General features: G+C 41.7%; 1 protein-coding gene across 1 annotated transcript; it reads right to left on the minus strand.

Moving 5' to 3' along the window:
- Positions 1–1,858: 1,858 nt before the first annotated feature.
- On the minus strand, positions 1,859–19,197 carry slc7a3b (solute carrier family 7 member 3b; the record flags this gene model as incomplete). The annotated part of the gene is made up of 11 exons (XM_084332468.1): positions 1,859–2,925; positions 3,095–3,203; positions 4,008–4,192; positions 7,620–7,840; positions 8,201–8,303; positions 10,040–10,179; positions 10,530–10,752; positions 10,987–11,105; positions 13,147–13,318; positions 13,492–13,653; positions 18,828–19,197. 11 exons carry the CDS (start codon positions 19,195–19,197, stop codon positions 2,771–2,773), a joined length of 1,959 nt encoding a protein of 652 aa, XP_084188594.1. The 3' UTR covers positions 1,859–2,770.

Below are 19,197 nucleotides of genomic sequence, written 5' to 3' on the forward strand. Positions count from 1 at the left end.
TACCGTCGTATTTGTCATAATATGGCCTTCTGGAACCTAGAACCTTCTAGAGTGTTGTGGTGATGTCATAATAGATCTTTCTAGAACATAGAACCTTCTGGAACGTTTGTGGCGATGTCATAATAGAACTTTCTAGAACATAGAACATTATGGAACCCTAGCGTGACATCATGATAGGACGTTCTGGAACATTCGTGATGTAGCTGTGTGATGTCATAACCGAACATTCTAGAACATTTGGGTCTCTATATATAGCCACGATTCTCTCTCGGTGGCAGTTGCATTTTCGACCGGACTGGATGGACCCGAAAAGGATGGACTCAACAAGGACCTGAAGTCAGAAACCAGCAAGTAGATTTACGGCTTGCGCACTACTAAGGAATTTTCCTGTGTGGAGTCGGCGGTGACTTTTGGAGACTGGGAAAATACAGTTTTCTTACCTTGTAGTAGTATTGACAGGAGAAAGCAGGAAAGTAGATTTAGGACCACTTCTGTAAAGAGAGACTTCGCAAATAAACCATTTGGCTATCCTTACTTTACCATGTGGACCTTGCTTTTCTTTATCAACGGACGTACTACTCACAAGTAAGTAATTTGACCAGTGAAGTGGAGCCCCGGCACGCACACTATCTAATTTCTACAGTTCACTGTCGATGGCTCATTTGAAATATTCCACAACAATGACAATCATTGCCATCAAGATGTTGCCATGCAGGTAAAACAGAGGGAGCTCCACAAATCATGTTAAACCCAGATTCGGCTCAAACAAGGGACTAAACACATTTCGCAATTATGCCACATCAATGTGGAACGCCCTACCCAAAGCTGTAAAGGAATGTGAATCACTACCCACTTTCAAAACCACTCTCAAAGAACACCTATGGGAGACTGCTATTCGAAACTGGCCCCTGTGTCCTAACCCAACCCCCTCCAATGTACAGTAAATTACCAAGTATGGTTTTGTCAATATTCCAATGTACAGTTTTGCTTGTACAGTTGTACAGTGTCCCCCACCCACCCCTCCTACACAACCCCCCCCCCCCCCCCCCCCCCCCCCGCCCCCACCCAACTACCTCTACGTCAAATGTATATACTCTCTTTTCTGGACTCTTTTTGTATCACAAACAGTACTGTATTTGCAAATCTGGTATGTCATAAATGTATAGATGTAGCAGTACTGTCTATCTGTATGTCATGTATGTCATATATGTTATGATGAATTGAAAATGGGGGACCCTGATGTAAACAAGATGAAAGTCTTTCTCTGGTCTGCATCCCCTTAACAATTGTATGTATTGAGCTGTACTGTACTGTACCCATTCTGCAATCTGTTAATAAAGTTTTCAATCACTCAATCAATTCAATCAACAATTGGACTGTTGTTCAGATGCATTGGGTGAGGCTCAGCCAGACGAGCCCAACTCAGATCGAGTTTTCCACCTGGCAGCTGTGTGTATTTGCCATGTCTTGCCCCTTCATCAACGGAATACACATCTCACTACATCTTGTGCAGGTATAATCGCGGAGACCACGCCTGGTCTTTTGTGAGTCAGACGAGCACAAAGTGCCGCGATGTGCGTGAGTGTGCATGACGGCCCATATGAGGGCCGCCGAACGTTAAGAGTGTGTTCCAAATGCTGGCAAGTGCTTGCGTGCGTGAGTGCGTGGATGACCTGGATAAAGTCACATGGTCACACAGGTTGGCAGTTTATTGAAGTAAAGTTTTAGTTCCGAGGTCTGACATCATCACCTCATTCCCATTGCAACATTAAGTTAACAAAGCACTGAAGACTGCTACAAAACTAAGATAACATAACAACCAACGGTGTCAGCCTTAGCCTTTTGGTTGTTGTTACATTTTGGTATCTTAACTGTTGAGTAGGCCTTTACAAGCCAACGTCAGTTGTCCCCTTAGCTTTTTGGTTGTTGTTACATTTCGGTATCTTGACTGTTGAGTAGGCCTTTACATAAGATAAGAGATAAGATAAGATATTCCTTTATTGATCCCCTTGGGGATGCCAACAGTGTCAGCCGTCCCCTTAGCCTTTGGTCAATTATTATAGCCCTTATTAAAAGTGCATTGGCTCCTCAATAGTATGATGGGTGTTTGGCAATTGGAGTGGGTTTCTTCATTGAGTGCGTATCCTTATCATTAGGGCACAAGTATGTTGTGTTTACTTTTATTATATGTATTTTTTATTCTAAAACATTTGAATTATTCTTATTTTTTATGTATTATTCTAGATATGTTGTTTTTGTCTTCTTTGTGTGAGTAAGCACTAAGCCAAATTCCTTGCATGAGTAGCCTAAATGTACTTTGCAAATAAAAGTGATTTCTGATTCTGATTTTGATACAGTACATTTTCCAGAAAGAATATCTGCCTGGTTTAAATAACCTAGGATGAGACCATTAGCACAATACCCTAATTAACCTACATTACATGTATCTTACCCTACAATGTTGTAATATAAAGATATGTCTCATTCTTGGTAGATACATTTACAAATAATTACAGACATTGGAACAAATATGACAAGACCATCACAGGGATACACGTTTTTGAATTTTGGTTATAGAATGATCTACCAGGGAGGATTAAACAAGAGATGGAGACAGTTGGCCTATCTCAAACCTGGCCCTCTTTTGTTGATCCTCCAATCACAACAGTTGCCCCCCCCCCCACACACAAAACAGTTGTGATTGGAGGATCAAGAAAAGAGGGCGGGTTTGAGAAAGGTGAATTGAACCAGCTTGAATGTTATGACAGTCTTAGGGACACTTTTCTTCTTCTTGTAGGTTGTCCTCTCCTCTCTCTGGGTCACCATCAGAAGGATGGATGGGGTTCTTAGATTGAGGGATGGGTTCAACTTTTCCAGAATTCAAAGCACTTTTCCTGATTCCATAAGCAAAGTAGATGGTAAAACCTTGGGGAGCAATCAAGAAATCAACAATTTGATTGTTTGACAAATTAATTTGTCATTAATGAAGATTGATTAGAAATTAGTTCTTTATGGTTATCATAAAACACAAGAGTACATTTCTATTCACAACTTCAAATGTTAATAGGGAGAACAATCGCATGTTCTTACTAACCAATTGCCATCCATACTGCAAGTTGAATCCATGTTGTTCCATTCAACTGCATCATGAGGCAGATATTTATGAAGATACTTATTAATGGCAACAACGGGAGCAGTGGGACCTGGAACAGTGAGGAAGGTTACATTTACATCCCAGCGTTGGCTGTTGTTAAGACTTACATTACATTTACATGTAGTCATTTAGCTGACGCTTTTATCCAAGGCCACTTACAAGTTCTGTACAACAGGAAGGGTACAACTCTGGCAGCTAAAATAACAGGTTCGTCAAACAGTGTTGAACGTGTGTGCTACAGTCTTGAGTGCATAGTAGGTAGTAATATATAATATATATAGGCAATGAAGATTACTTAGTAGCAAAGTGCATGATAGTAAAAGACTGTACGAAGGTTAGTTCTTTTCTTTTTTATATTCAAACATGTATCCCTCCCGATTTCTACTGTCAAAGTAAAACAATTCTCTAAAAGATTTAATTAAAACATGGGTAAATCTATGAAAGTCTCTTGAGGGAAACAGAGCTATCTCTCAGTCGGGTTGTGTTTAAATACTTCAAATAGACACAGAGCGTCCTGTAGAGCAGTGGTTCTCAAAGTGGGGTCCTTCAGGGGGGTCACCAACAAAATGGGGGAGAAGTTCAATTTGGCTAACATTCTTTTCACTAGAATTATATTTATCGACTATCATCTCAGATAGGGGTCCTTGGGACAGAAATCAAATGGTGGTCCACAGCTTGTTACATATGAATGTGGGGGTCCTTGACATGAAAAGGTTTGAGAACCGATGCAGTGAAGGACTTAGGGCAATATAAAGGGACATGTTTGCTCATGTAAAAGATGTAATGTTGCTAAATAAAAGAAAAATTTAAATGTAATTTAAATTTTTTAAATTAAATAAAAAGTCAGGCCCACCTTAAATGTGAGTTTTTCTGTGCTCTGGGGCTGTCGCCAGATGATGAGCGTACACAGGAGAGATAGCAGGAGGAGGAGTGACAGCAGGGTCAACATCACACAGTTAGTAACCACTGAAGGACTGCCTTCCATCAACTCTTCAAAGCACATACCCAGCAGCAGGCACAGTAAGGTGATCAGTGCCACTACAGAGAAAAGGAGGCAGGGTTGGTTATGTTAGTTATAGATATCCCACACAAGTAGTGTATGGTTGGGAAGATGATTAAAATGCACTCAATTACAGTTGACTGGTTACCAGTTTAAAATAGGAATGAGTGACGTAATCCATTGGATTACTCCAATTCAGTATTGTTAGTGTAAATCACTACTTTCTGTTGCATTGGAATTTATTTTCCTCCAACATACAGTATTATAGAATATGAAGTTAAACATACAGTTTTTCCCGTTTACAGTCTGTAATTTGAATGGCTTTATTGTCATCGTCAACCTTAACCATAATTAACCATTATTTCAAGTTCTGTCAGGAATCATCCATGTCATGGATTTAACCATTCGTGTGAATGGTTTTACAGTTTATTTGGCAGTATGGTTCTACAACGTACCAAAACTATTCTTAAAGCAGGCAGCACCAGCACAATGCCCCTTAGGTTACATTTAGACAACTCAACCTCCCCATTAGATGGCTACAGTATAGAGAAGAACTAACGCAATTGGAGGGTGGGGTGGTGGTTGTGGGTGAAAAGCTTACAATAACTTACAATAACAGCAGCAGCAAACCAGCAGAGTAGATGATGGAATGTCTTTTAAATATGTTGGCAATATACGTAAGACGATTGACCCGCAACAGATAGCAGCGATGACTTGGGACTGTCCTGCCAGAACTTGTGTAGCCGCACTCGTATTGCCATCTCTGCGCTGTGTCAAAGCTCGACCCCTGTTAAGGGATTGCCCAGAGTGAGTCTCGAACCCCGGTCTCCCACGCCGCGGGTGACATCGGAGACCACTATACCAAGAGGTGAATTCACTTCTTGGTAACGTGTCTGTATGCCTGCTGTCAAACGATTAAAATATTTAACTCGATTAATCGCATGATTGTCCATAGTTAACTCGCGATTAATCGCAAATTAATCACATTTTTTTTTTTAATTTTTTTTTTTACCTTAAACAGATCTTTTTCAAGTTCCAAGTTTTAATACTCTTATCAACATGCGAGTCAACAAATGCTTGCTTTGTGCAGCCATTTAACACAAAAGGATGACCCTCATGCATTGCAAATTTGCATCAAATTCAAAACAGAGTGATGCGCAAAATAACTTAAAAGAAAATAATAATTTAAAACAATGAATAAAGTGTGCATGAAATAATAGGGGAAAGAAAACGTTAGGAACTTGTTACATTCACACACAAAAGGGCTGATTAATCACACACCCCCCTCTCTCCCTCACACACACACTCTCCCAGCTACTTTTCTCTTTTGCCCCTTCCTCATCTCTCTCACCCCCCTCTCTCTCTATATCTCACACACACACACACACACACACACACACACACACACACACACACACACACACACACACACACACACACACACACACACACACACACACACACACACACACACACACACACACACACACACACACTTCAGAAACAAACATAGTATCAATGAGAGCATCAATAATACACCTGAGTGAAGTCTAGTAAAACATTTTTTTATTTATTTTTTTTTTAGTTAATCTTGAGTTAAAAAAATTAGTGGCATTAATAGAATCGGGAGTTAACGCGATATTAACGCGATATATTTGACAGCCTTACTTTGTCAGGGCTCAACCCCTGTTAAGGGATTGCCCCGAGTGAGTCTCGAATCCCGGTCTCCAGCGTCGCGGGCGACATCGCAGACCACTATACCAAGAGGTGAATTCACTTCTTGGTAACGTGTCTGTATGCCTTTTAACCCTTTGAGTGCCACAGACGTGTTATGTCGTTAGTTCATGCCCCCCGTTGAGTGCCACAGACGTTAATTGTCTTTTTTTCTTTTTTCTTAGCGATCTGAATTCATATTTCATCAACCGAGTCTCCCGTTGGTACAGCAGCCCCTCTAGGAGCTCCGATGGGAAAATACCGCCCCCTATCGTCTATCCCTGTGTAACTGCAGGCCATTCGATTACACTGGTGGATGTGTGGTGGCTGTGTGGAGGGGGAGCCTACAGGCTCCACTATGCTGGTGAGCCGTCTGATCAAGAGGGAAGTGATCGCGAGATGGAAAGCAGCCTGGAATATATATTTACAGCAGCCAATAATCAATCAATAAACATGATCGATATTTGGAATGGCGATCAGGAATTGGAATAATCTTTTTGGAGAACATCTGATCTAAGGTAAGGAATCTATGTTACCAGTCTTGGGGTAATCGGAGCTGTTTTGACCTATATCTCAGCGTGTCCCGTATGTGTATATGTGTGTGTGTGTGTGTGTGCTGTTGAGGAAATAAGAGAAACGATTTCTCAGCTCGCTTCTATAGCGTGCATAAGTACACATATACTATCGATAATCTAGCGTTTATTTGAAAACGATTCATAAATAGGCCGACAAATGACAACGTGTCTAGTGTATTTGAGAATATTCCAATAAATGCAGTTTATGACGGAATCTTTCTATTTTCCGAAAATTTTCGAGAAAACCATAGCTTTTCAAAATGCTATAAAAAGGATATGAACCGATTAAAAAACAATCCGTTTCGACAATGTTGACTGCAAACAAGTCATCGATAAGCGACGGGCAGATTAGACACATAGCCATAATTTTAAAAATAGATTATGCGTTTTTAACGCTATCATTGAAGTGGGTGGTGGCATTCAACAGGGTAAATAGGAAACGGAGGCCGGCATTGAAAGTGTCAAGGGGGAGTGAGTTTAACTTGCAGTACCGCTAACGTCCACAGTCACTTCACAACACTTGAAGTCCATCGTGACTGTGGATATACTCGCGGTACCTCCGTTACACTTGCAACGTCCATCTTTGTAAAATGATGTGTGCACCTTTTTCACTAAGATACTTTTTTTAAATTTAAATATTACCAATTACTGTGTTTTCGTTTTCAGTTACTGTAGCAGATAAATAAAAATACTTTTATTTTTTCAATATTATGAGTGTAATATGATTACATGAATCCATCACTCCCCAACCATGGAAGTATATCCAGATACACTATGAGTAGAGGAAGCACTCTTGTCAGAGAAAACAATTAACTGCATTTCGAGGTGAAATGTGAGTTTTAATGATGTTTAAAACAAATAATAAGTGGTTGCCACGGTAACCGAACTATGTGGCTTGAAACCACTGGATGACACGCGTGTAGCAAGTTCAGGTCTTGTTAGTCTCGTCAGTTGCCGTTATCAAGACGGATACTTTGGTATATCTCAAATAGAAATCACTTCTACGATTTACTTAATTTTCAAATGACTAACCTGCTTTCTACTTCAGTAGTAGCCATTAACCCACTCTCCAAAACCAGCTGAATTAATTATACGTCACCCAACCCTGATATTACTCAGGCGTGGCATAGAGACACTTGTGACAAGAAAGACACAGAATCCAGTGTGTGCACCTCACCGTTGAGAGCCGTGGCGCAACATACGATGTTCCTCGAGACGTTGGTGGGGGCGTCAGAGCGGGGCCAGAGCAGAAGTTTTGGGGTGAAGTCATCCGTGGGCACCGGTCCGGTACCTGGTGCAGTCTCCTCCACCTCGTCCTCCTCATGATCGCCGGTCCCCTGTGTTTCAGCCGCCTGGTTTACACCCCTCAGGTTGTCATTCAAATGATCTGGCTGGTACCTGTGGTTAAAGAAATAAGAGTGCGGTGTGGGAAGCCTGATCCCATACACGTAAAACAACCACACTTCTATTCAGACAAGCCCACTTCACCAAGCAGACTCAGGCACCTGCTGATAACATTAAGGATGCACTACTGTGTTCTTTTGAGGCATAGATTCTCATATATCCCCCATGCACCAAAACAGCAGATACTGATTCCAATAACAACTGCTGTAAGAATCTGAGTACAAATGCAGATACAAAGTTTGTTATTTGCACTTGTATCAAGCAACACAAAAAGGTCACAAAAATGATAATCAACCTAATAACGTACATTTTCTATGTATAATGTATGTCTATTATACATAACACAGGACTAACCTGAGGACAAGCACGCACACAGCTACAAGAGTGTATGCCAGAAGTGTCCCTATTGACATCAGGTCCACCAGGACATTGAGGTTGAACAGGAGGGCCACAGGAGCTGCAGAGACAACGTCTAATTTATGCAAATGACATGTCATCAGCTTGTGACTGCAACTTGTTCCTGTTCGCGGACGACTCAGCCCTGCTGGTCTCTGACAGGGACAAGTTGCAGGTTGAAAAAGCCCTCAGCTCTGAACTCGGCAGAATCTGCACCTGGCTCGCTGATAACAAACTATCATTACACCTGGGTAAAACAGAGTCCATTCTCTTTGGATCAAATAACAAACTCAGCAAGGCCAACGGCTTCTCAGTTACAGTGGGTGACAATATTGTCACAAGGAAAGATGAAATTACATACCTGGGTTCCATCCTAGAGGCAAATCTTTCCTGTGACAAAATGGTAACCAATGTAATAAAAAAAAGTCAACCAACGAACAAGATTCTTGTACCGGATCTCCTCTCTGATAAACAAGAATACCCTGAAGACTCTAACAGGAGCACTCATTCAAGGATACTAAGACTATGCTTGCAGCTCATGGTACCAAAGCACCTCAAAGGCACTAAAAATAAGATTACAAACATCACAAAACAAACTGGTCAGACTACTGCTTGACCTTACTCCTAAAACCCACCTCACCCCTGCCCATTTTGACAACCATAGGATGGATTAGAGTAGACGACAGAGTACAGCAACTCGCAATGGTCTACATACAAGATACACTACACCACTAAGATACCCATGATGTACATGTCGAAATACTTCCCAAAGGTCAGTGAATACCACAACCACAACACCAGAGGGAGTTCCACAAATCATGTTCAACCCAGATTCGGCTCAAACAAGGGACTAAACACATTTCGCAATTATGCCACAACAATGTGGAACGCCCTACCCACAGCCGTAAAATAATGTGAATCCCTACCCACCTTCAAAACCGCTCTCAAAGAGCACCTATGGGAGGCTGCAATTCGAAACTGGCCCCGGTAAATGTCCAAACCCCCCCCCACCCAACCCCCTCCAATGTACAGTTTCTTCCCCCTCAAATGTATATATTCTCTTTTAGAAACTCTGTCTGTAAATAAACAGTATACTGTATATTTGTATAAGCCCAGGCAAAATAGTGTCACAGATAGCGGAAGGGGAGGAGAATTACGACTGAAATAGCAGCTGACACCCACATTCTAATGGCGCTGATCCAGACCACTAACTGGGAGAACTTTCAGTCCAGCACCCAAGACGTTTTTGAGATATTGGAACTTGAAGCAAGTTCAAGTCCAAGTTTGTTTTTATTCACGTATGAGGTACATGTACATTATACAGTGAAATGCTTGGTTCTGTATGAGCCCCTGAGAATGTGCTTCATACAGTAAAAAAGTAAGTAAAAGAGGAATAACACTATACAATACAATATACAAACTAAAGTACAACCTAAGTACAATCTAAGTACAATGAAGTAAAAATGCAGACAATGAGGTACAAATGCAGACAATGAGGTACGAAAACCTTTTTAAGGCAAGGTGCAAATGCAAATGAGGTATGAATGTAGTGCAAATCTCTTTAATAAATAGATAAAATGTAGTGTTAAAGTGTCTAAAGTGAGTGTTAAGGTGAGTGTTTGTTTAAAGTGTGTGTGTGTGTGTGTGTGCGTGTGCGTGTGCGTGTGTGTGTGTGTGTGTGTGTGTGTGTGTGTGTGTGTGTGTGTGTGTGTGTGTGTGTGTGTGTGTGTGTGAACTAAATCAGAGATTCTAGATTACATTTCACATTTCATTTCACAGAGGGATCTATCTTATTACCTGCCACAGCACCAGATAACACCGTTGCAATCAGTGGGGTCTTTGTTCTCTCATTCATTTGTGAAAGGAAGCGAAAGATAAGACCGTCCTCTGCCATAGCATGGATTAGACGGGGTAGTGGGAACATGCAGCCAAGTAAACTGAAGAGAGAGATGACGAAAACTGAAACATCCTCGAACCACACAGTAGAGATGACAGAATAGGAGAGGAACAGGACAGCAAGGAGGATATCATTGAAACGTAATACTGATTATGTGTCATACCAATGACACAGGTCTTTAAATATTACAATACCATTTCTGGGCAGTCAAATTTTATTATTTTCACATGAACTGCCAGTAGAGTGAATCGCCTAAGTTATTTTAGAAGTGTTTGCTCAAGTCTATAAGATAAGATATTCCTATATTGATCCCCTTGGGGAAATTCAGGCATCATAGCAGCATGGGGGAGGGGAGAGGAGAGGTACAAGTAGTAGAAGAGGCTTTCCTACCTGGTGGAAAGTGCACACAGAGAACCCACAGCCACAACATAGCGGGCGTGTCCCCAATTCACGTACTCAAAGGCCACGGGCAGCGGAGTGTCTACGTTCAGTAGGTAGTAGGGCATCATCAGGGTGAGGGCTGTAGACACCCCTGAGTAGGCGATGAAACAACAGAGCAGCGACACCACTATACCAAAGGGAATGGAACGCATGGGGTTCACTGCCTCCTCACCTGTGGGGTGGGGGAGGAAATGTTGAAGTGTCCTCTCATCCCCATGCCGAGTTACCTCTTTCATAGCCATTGGCAGTTGCACAGCTTATTGCACACCATTTTGACACCAAACATGAGAAAACTTTAAAGGATGAGGCAGACAAGGGTGAATGTGTCCAGATATGGCAAGCAAGCATCTCATAAATACAGCAGCATTCGTGTATAGAGCTCTTTTAATCTCTTTGAATAACTGACCTGTGGCTGCTATACAGTCAAATCCCACAAAGGCATAGAAGCATGTCGCTGCCCCAGACAGGATTCCACTGATTCCAAATGGTGCAAAGCCCCCAGAACCAAGCTTCTTCTTGATGAGCCTGTACATTGGGTGAATACAGGAGGTATATCAAAATATATGTCATCTATGGAGTCTTTTAGGGTGTCCTCTAGTCTAGGACACAGCTTCCACACCTGATGTGTGAACGCAAGAACTTTTTTCCCCATTAACTCATTCAACGCCAGTCACGAGTATAGTCGGGTTAACTCGCCAACCGTTCAGCGCCAATCACGAGTATAGTCGGGTTTTGGTTGTTATTTCTTTTATTAGCTATATCCATTAATTTTCATCCATCCAGCCTGATGTTATCATTGGGAATGGGTCTGAGCTTGCAAAAGGGCAAATACCGCCGCCTACGCCTTCCAGCTGGAAATTAGAAATGGTGTAGTTTCTTTTCTATGACGATCCGAGCCATGCGGGCGAGGTTTAAATACTCAGGCGAGGTAGGCATTTACAACGATGGCATGGAACAGTAACCCCGCCAGCCCGTTCATGTGTAACGCTCTGTAATGTGAGACGGACCTCCACGAGCAGTATTTGGAATGGCGATCAGATAATTGGATTATTTCTTTTGCATTACGTCAGATTACCAGGTAAGGACTCTATATATAAAATCTGGCGTTGATCTGATATTTCTTTCTACCCTGATCGAAGCTGTCTCTGTGTGTGTGTGTGTGTGTGTGTGTGTGTGTGTGTGTGTGTGTGTGTGTGTGTGTGTGTGTGGCTGTTTACCGTTGAGTGGGAGGAGGTGGCGGGGGAGCCCCGCGCTACGAGGGCCATTTCATTCTTGCATGAGGAAGGATAATAATGATAATCTAGCGTTGATTTCAGGAAGATTCGATAATCAGGCGAAAAATGACAACGTGATAAGTGTATTCCACTAAAACGCTATTATCGCGTCTTTTCCTGGAATTACTCAAGCACCCAAACTATATTCATATTCAAAACGGTATAAAACGGAAATGTACAGATGAAAAAACAATCCATTTTGTACATGTTGACTGGAAGCAACTCACTGACAATCGACGGGTGTATTAGACCCATAGCTATAATATAATATATATATATATCTCGCAGTCCCCCCATTGATTAAAGCGATGGCGTACTAGCGCCCTCTGGCGCATTAAGCGATGGCGCAGAATGAGTTAAAGGTGCACTTCACCCAAAAATTACAATATCAAGTGCTCACCCCATGATGAATTCATGAAGACCTTTTTTTTTTTTTTTACTTTTTTTTTAGCGTTTATCGCTTTTCTGGTCAAGCATGACCGACAGAAACAGGTTGAATGGGATGTATGGGATAAGAGGATACAAAAGAACATCTTCATGAATTCAAGGCATCACTGGGTGAGTAACTGATTATTTTGGGGAGAAGTGCTCCTTTAAAGTAGCCTCTACTTAATTTAAAGCCTGACATAATAGTATCCCTGTGTCCCAGTACAACTCAGTCAATATTCTCTCCTAAACCTAGAGATCACAGAGAGCACCCTTACATCTGTGACATCACCTGGGTGTAAAATATGTGACTGCTCCATAGATAATAAATGGGAGATTGACTTTGTGCAGCCATAAAATTATGAGTCTGAACCAGAATTTAAAACTGGTTTGGTTCACGCAAACCTTTTTATGGGCCCACAAAGTCATAAAAAGACAGCAGAGATCTTTTTATATTTTTTAGCTATTCAGAATGTTTATGGGGAATGTATTTTTTTCAGCACCAATCAAGTTTATTTTGGTGTGTTTATTGTCTATTGATTCTAAGACCCACAAAGTCAGTTCCCCATCCATTGTACAGTATATGGAGCAGTCCCTGTGTTTACTTCCAGGTGACATGGAATAAGTGAATAATGAATAAGTTCTCTCTCTGATTTCTAGGAGAGAGTGCTGCATGTTCCTAAATATTGTCTTGAACTGTCCTGGGGCACTGGAATAACATGTCAATCATTGCAATGGATGGCATTCCCTTTTAGGTCAGTCTGAAAGATGAATGCAGGAGCTTCGCCAGTACTGTGCTCCAAAAAGGAATTCAAAGCTCTGCTTATTTCCTGTCCGAACAACTATTTCCTGTTATGGTAACTCACTCTGGGTCTGTGATAGCAGTGGCGTTCATGAAGTCTTCAGCAGTGAGGTTCCAGTTAGCCCAGTCTCCTTTCACCAAGCCGGAGACGAAGACAAAGCTCAGCACTGAGACGTTGACACTCGTGAAGACCTTACCCACCTGGGCCGACTCGCTCACGCCAAACGACAGCAGCGCTGTGTGGGCGTTAGCAATCAGTCAGGCAGGCAGACAAGCAGACAGACAAAGCAGACATTCTGCCAACACTCTTTCCTTTCTCTTCAAGCTTTGTCTCGTGACATCAATAGGCAACAATGTTTTTCACGGTTACAGTGAAATGAGTCGTAAAAGGGATTATTCAATTACCTACCAGTGAGCAGCACAATTAACAGTACAGCGAACAGGTCAGGGTGTTCAGACAGCATATTCCCAGGGACTTTGAGAGATATGGAGCTTTTGATGAACCGTGAAATGACCTGCCCGACCAGGTTATCAAATGTCAAGCTCCAAGCGCGTGCAACGCTGGCTGTGGCTGAGGAGAGAGGGAGAAAATGAGGGAGATGGTCAGGGATGACATGGATAGTAAATCCACCTGAACTTGTACCTGCATTTGTAATTGTGAAATAGGTTACGCAACTTTTCAAGCTGATATAAATCTTTAGGATTAAAATTCATAATATAGGTTATAAGTAGTATCCGACTGATGCAAGTTATATGAAAATAGGGTGTTTTGAGGATAATACTATTCTGAAAAATAAAATAAAAAAGTATTTATTTTCTTTTTTTTCCGTATATGGTGATTCATAGTTAATAGTTTATCCATCTCTTACTTTACCACTGCCTCACTGGCAACAGTAGAGGAATTGCATGGAATGTTTGTGTAGTTGTCCAGGATGTCTGCCTGTTGGTAACTTTCAAAGGAAAATGCCTAAGAGTAGGTAAAACACTGGAAAAGCACTATATTACTATTCTACTGTGACTTGTTTACAGGATCCAGTAATAAGACACCAAATTGTTGTTTTTGTTCATGCACTTCTCATATATCAACACATAGCAACCATCGTTTTGCACATAACAACCATTGTCTCTTCCTTCCACTGCCATGTACAAAACAATGGTTGCTATGTTACAGGCCATGCTGGAAGAAAGAGAACTATACATACTGTACATTCCTTGTGTAAGGCCTCTATTAGAACTGGGGAGAGTTGAGTCATATTGGAGTTCTTTCTATCTTTCAAACTAACTGATCTGCCTCTCTTTTCATCAGGGTCTAATCATTCAGCCTCTTCCACAGAGCTCAGTCACAGATAATCAGTTACGGCAGAACAGTGGCGATTCTAGGAATTTTTAAACAAGGGGGCACAGGGGGACCACGAGCTAGTATGGAGGGGCAAAAAAAAAAGTAAAAACCTTTTTTTACATGCGATTATTTTTTATTTCGTTTTTTTGGTAAGTATGACCAGTAAGTATAAAGCAAGTTGGGTTTATCTAGACAGGTACAGTGGTGTCATTTCAGTAAAAGCCAAGGTATGGCAAGGAGGGAGGGGGGTGTTTAACCTTATGTGAATTGTCGCAGTGAAAGGCTTACCCGTTTTGGTAGTGCGGCATTGAAAGGGTTAAGGGGGGGGGGTTGCCCCCCCTCGTGGATTTTTTTGTCAAATCAGTTGTGCAATAGTCACTTTTGGTGAGTGGTTTCTATACAATTAACTTATATGACATTTAGGTATGACACAGGACTATAAGCATTTAGTATAGAAATGTGTCAACAGACTAAAGCAGGGAACCACAATATTTTGCATACAAATTATGCTGAGCAGAATGTAATATCATAACTGTCTATTATTTTTTTGAGGTTTTGAGGTGTGTGTTCAACAGAATTTTTATTTATTTATTTAGTTCGAAGCTTCATTCATAATGTTGACGTTCGAATTCTTAAATCAACATTCGAATCTTTTATAAAAAAAATTTTTTTATTATTATTATATATTTTTATATATTCATTTGCCAAGGTATGGCGAGTGCCTTGCCATACCAAAACGATGCCCCTGGACAGGGAGCCTAAGTGTAGCAGGTAAGGTATAAAGGTAAGTATATTAGGTTACATTATTTTACCAATAGCAGATCAGACAACTCTTTTCAGCCATTGGGGTTCATAGAAAATATTTTATTGGCTCCACTGCTGTACAAGTCTTTTTTATTTTTTCACATGAAAGGCACAACACAATACAATAATAATAATACATAATAGTGGGGCGGCATAGCTCAACATATCAAACCAATTGTTCATTTTGTGATAAAAGCACCAAATTTGGCAGATGTGTTGATAGATATATTGGGAACAAAACTGGATATTGGGGCGTTACAAACTAGCACCCTGGTGGCCGTGGCAGGCATTTTTCAAAATGGCCACCAGTGCTTAGTCAAACTTTCTTATCCCATTTGATTTGCATGCAATAACGGATATAATCTAGATCCCACTAACCCTAAGAACCAAATAAAATACTCACCATTCTAAGGACATTTACCAAAAATTAATTTCATTTCATTATATTAATATATAGTGGCGTGAATCAGTAAAACATTTATCGTAGCAGGCTGCAACTTAAAGACGTCATTTCAATATTATAGCATACTAAAGTGCAAATGTTATTTATTTAAGTACAGTGTATGAGGTATAAGCTGGCCCCAAGCTTACATTGCAAATTTCTTTTAAAATTTACAATATTCTTTTTATATATATTTTAAAAATATATATAATTATAATTACCACATGATGGCGCTGGCGCATTCTCACAGTGGCGCTGTGCCCCTATACCATTGTTTAGGGTCACCCTTGCCTTGTTGCTGCTATTTCCAGCTGGACACATGCTATGTCATTCCTCCTCCTCCTTTCCCAGAGACAGTCACATTTGTTTTCCCTCTCCTACTGAGCTGCCCTTATCTGCCTTCCTGAAGCCCTGTCTTTGTGCCGTGTCGATCCTACTCTACTCAGACGACTCAACTCAGCAAACCTACTCGATATGGATCTAATAAGCTGGTCACTTTCTGCTGTGGATCGCATATTCTCTTCAAGGAAGCAGAATGCGGCTGATCCGCTCTGCCCGCTCGGAACATTTCAATCTGGTTACTCTATAGACTCTTGGGGAAACTGGAATGATATCTGTGTCTACCCTCTTGAAATTGAAGATGTTGAGGATATTTGGATTTTCGCTTTCATGCTTATCGGTTTGGGAGCGATCGCTATCTGGGGCTGGATTTGTTTAAAGAAGATTTTGGAAGGACTCCAATCCCTGGCTCTGGCACTAGCTAGGATTGAAGCCTGCCACATTGAACTGCTTAAGAGACTCTGTACCACCTAGCACTGTGGCATCTCTGAGCAGGGAAAACTCTGACCATAACATCAAGGAAGAGTACTGCTGGCTAGAAAATGTGTGGAAGAGTCTTGCAAGTGATGAAGAGAACTCTGTGAATCAGAGTGTGGACAACATGTCCTGGGCTGCATACCATGCAAGTCAACAGCTTGCTGGAAGAAAAGTAATCTGCCCAAGTGCCCTACTCCCCCTGTTCCACGAGAGTGCCCACACGGTGGCAATGACGTAGTCAGAAATGCAGTTCAACATCTGAATTCTGGGCAGACACCAGTAGTAACATTTGATCAACCCCTGTATGCTATTGCCAAGCAGATCCAGTAGAAGTGGCCAGAGATGTATGGGGAAGACAAATTAGTTGTGATGTTTGGTGGCCTGCATATAGAGATGGCAGCTCTGAAGACCCTGGGTGATTGGTTGAAAGGAAGTGGCTGGGTTGAAACACTGGTACAAGCAGAGATCACAACAGCAGGCAGTATCGGGCCCACAATAACCGTAATACAGATACAGAAGATGTCCCTTTGGGGTTTGATGAATGGTGCTCAAGGAGGGAGGAGAGCTACCCTCAATTCCAGTACTGGGTAACCGTCATGGCATTGGAGCTGTGTGTATTGATCTATGTGAGATCCCTGCTGCAGTCCTTCAGCATGTACCTCGATGCTCTGACAGAACTCGTCCCCTGGTTCTTTGCTCTGGACCATATGAACTATGCCCGCTGGATCCCAGTTTATCTTTGTGACATGACTGAACTACCAACAAGACACCCAGATGTTGCCAGAGAATTTAATGTTGGCAATTTCACCATTCAGAAGACCAATCGGGTCTTCTCTGCAATCCCCATTGATCAAGCACATGAGCAAAATAATGCTTGCATCAAGAGTGATGGAGGGGCGGTATGTCTTACAGACAACCCGAGTGCCCTCCAACGGTGGATGGTAGCTGGCCCTGAGGTTGCAGCGCTGATTGAGGACTTTGAAGATGCTCACCAGCTCATGGGAAGACAAGATGGGGTGCTCCACCATGATCAGACAGCAAGTGTGCAGAAAGCATTTAGAAAAGATGTCTGCTCACTCGTCAATGTAATGGAAGAACTGGGCAACCCATTCGAAGAGGAGAGTGAAGACCTGCTTGTCCTTTACAGCAAAGAGATTGCAGATCCATCGGCAGTGGGGACTGTTAAGAACGCACAGAAGATTGGCCAACAACAGTTCCAAGCATTCACAAAGGAATGTCTTGTGGAGAGAACAAAACCCATTGATGACACAATCCACCGCAACCGGTTGAAAGTGTTTGTTGGCTCAACGCCAAAGATGACAAGTAAGGAGAAGCAGCAGCTGACATCAATGAAAAGTGATGTTGAGTTGTTTTCACGACTCTACATTAGCTGTCAAACAAGAGATGGAAACCTGGAAGACTTCTTCCAGCATGAGAACCAAGCATGACTACCAGCACTCTCTGATGGAGGAAGATTATGACTTGGGAAGAAGAGTGACCTTCTGAAATGCCTGGAGGACCTGTCTCCAGCTCAGACTAAAGCCCCTGAGGAAAAAGGAAAATGTTTGATGTTTTGTAAATTGTTGTATATTTGTTGATTAAAAAAATGCTTTAACTTTGGAGATTAATTTAAATTTATTAAAGCATTAAAATGTATTAATCTAGATTAATCTATGGAGTGAAAAATCTTCAATTTTAGCGCCGCGGATATAAGAAAGAGGTCTAGCTGAGTCAATGTTGATGGTTTTCTTGAACATTTGTATTTCACAGGAGAGAAACTGTATTCAAAGAAAGCTATTAAAATAGTCTTTGAATCTAAATATACTTTCTTTGTGTTGATTTTACATTAATTCCATGATTTTACTCAAGTAAATATCTGTTACAAGCTTCGGTCTTAAGTAGAAAAATGCTATTTTTAATCTAGATGAATCTAGATTAATTACAGAAAATTGTGTTATTTAGCTGACTCTTTTATCCAAAGCGACTTACAAGTTCTGTACGACAAGTCATCAGGAAGGGCACAACTCTATCAGCTGAGTAACAATGTTCATCAAAGTGTTGAGTGGGTTAGTATATTAGGACAAGGCATGACAGTAAGGTTAGTTAGGGTTATATAAAAAATAAAAATAAAAATCAAGAAATTCAAAAAATTCAAGAAAATTCAAAAAATGGGTTGACACCTCAGGGGCACCTGAGATTTCAGCAGGGGCACGTGCCCGTGGTGCCCCAGTGGTAAAATCGCCCCTGCGGGTTGGAATGAATCACCGTTAATGCCAAGTAACTTAAAACTTGAACACAGAATCCGTAGACAGTGTACTAATCTAGTCGCTTGCTTCTGACTCACCAATTATGTAAGACAGGATGAGGTTCCAGCCAACGACGAAGGCCCAGATCTCTCCTACAGTCACATAGCAGTACACGTAGGCCGACCCAGCCTTGGGGACGCGAGCACCGAACTCGGCGTAGCACAGGCCAGCCAGGATGGAGCAGACGGCTGCGATGAGAAAGCACAGCACTATGGCTGGCCCTGCCTTCTCCCTGGCCACCTCTCCAGACAGTACGTAGACCCCAGCTCCCAGTGTTGAGCCCACCCCCAGAGCAATTAGATCCACTGTAGTAAGGCACCGGGAAAATTGGTTCTGCACCTGGTTGTTGTCCACAGGGAGCCGTCGTAGGAGCATTTTACCAAAGGAAGCCATCCTCCTCTCAGTCAT

Source organism: Notolepis coatsorum (assembly GCF_963971535.1).
Source record: "Notolepis coatsorum genome assembly, chromosome: 16".
Classification (NCBI taxonomy): Eukaryota; Metazoa; Chordata; class Actinopteri; order Aulopiformes; family Paralepididae; genus Notolepis; species Notolepis coatsorum.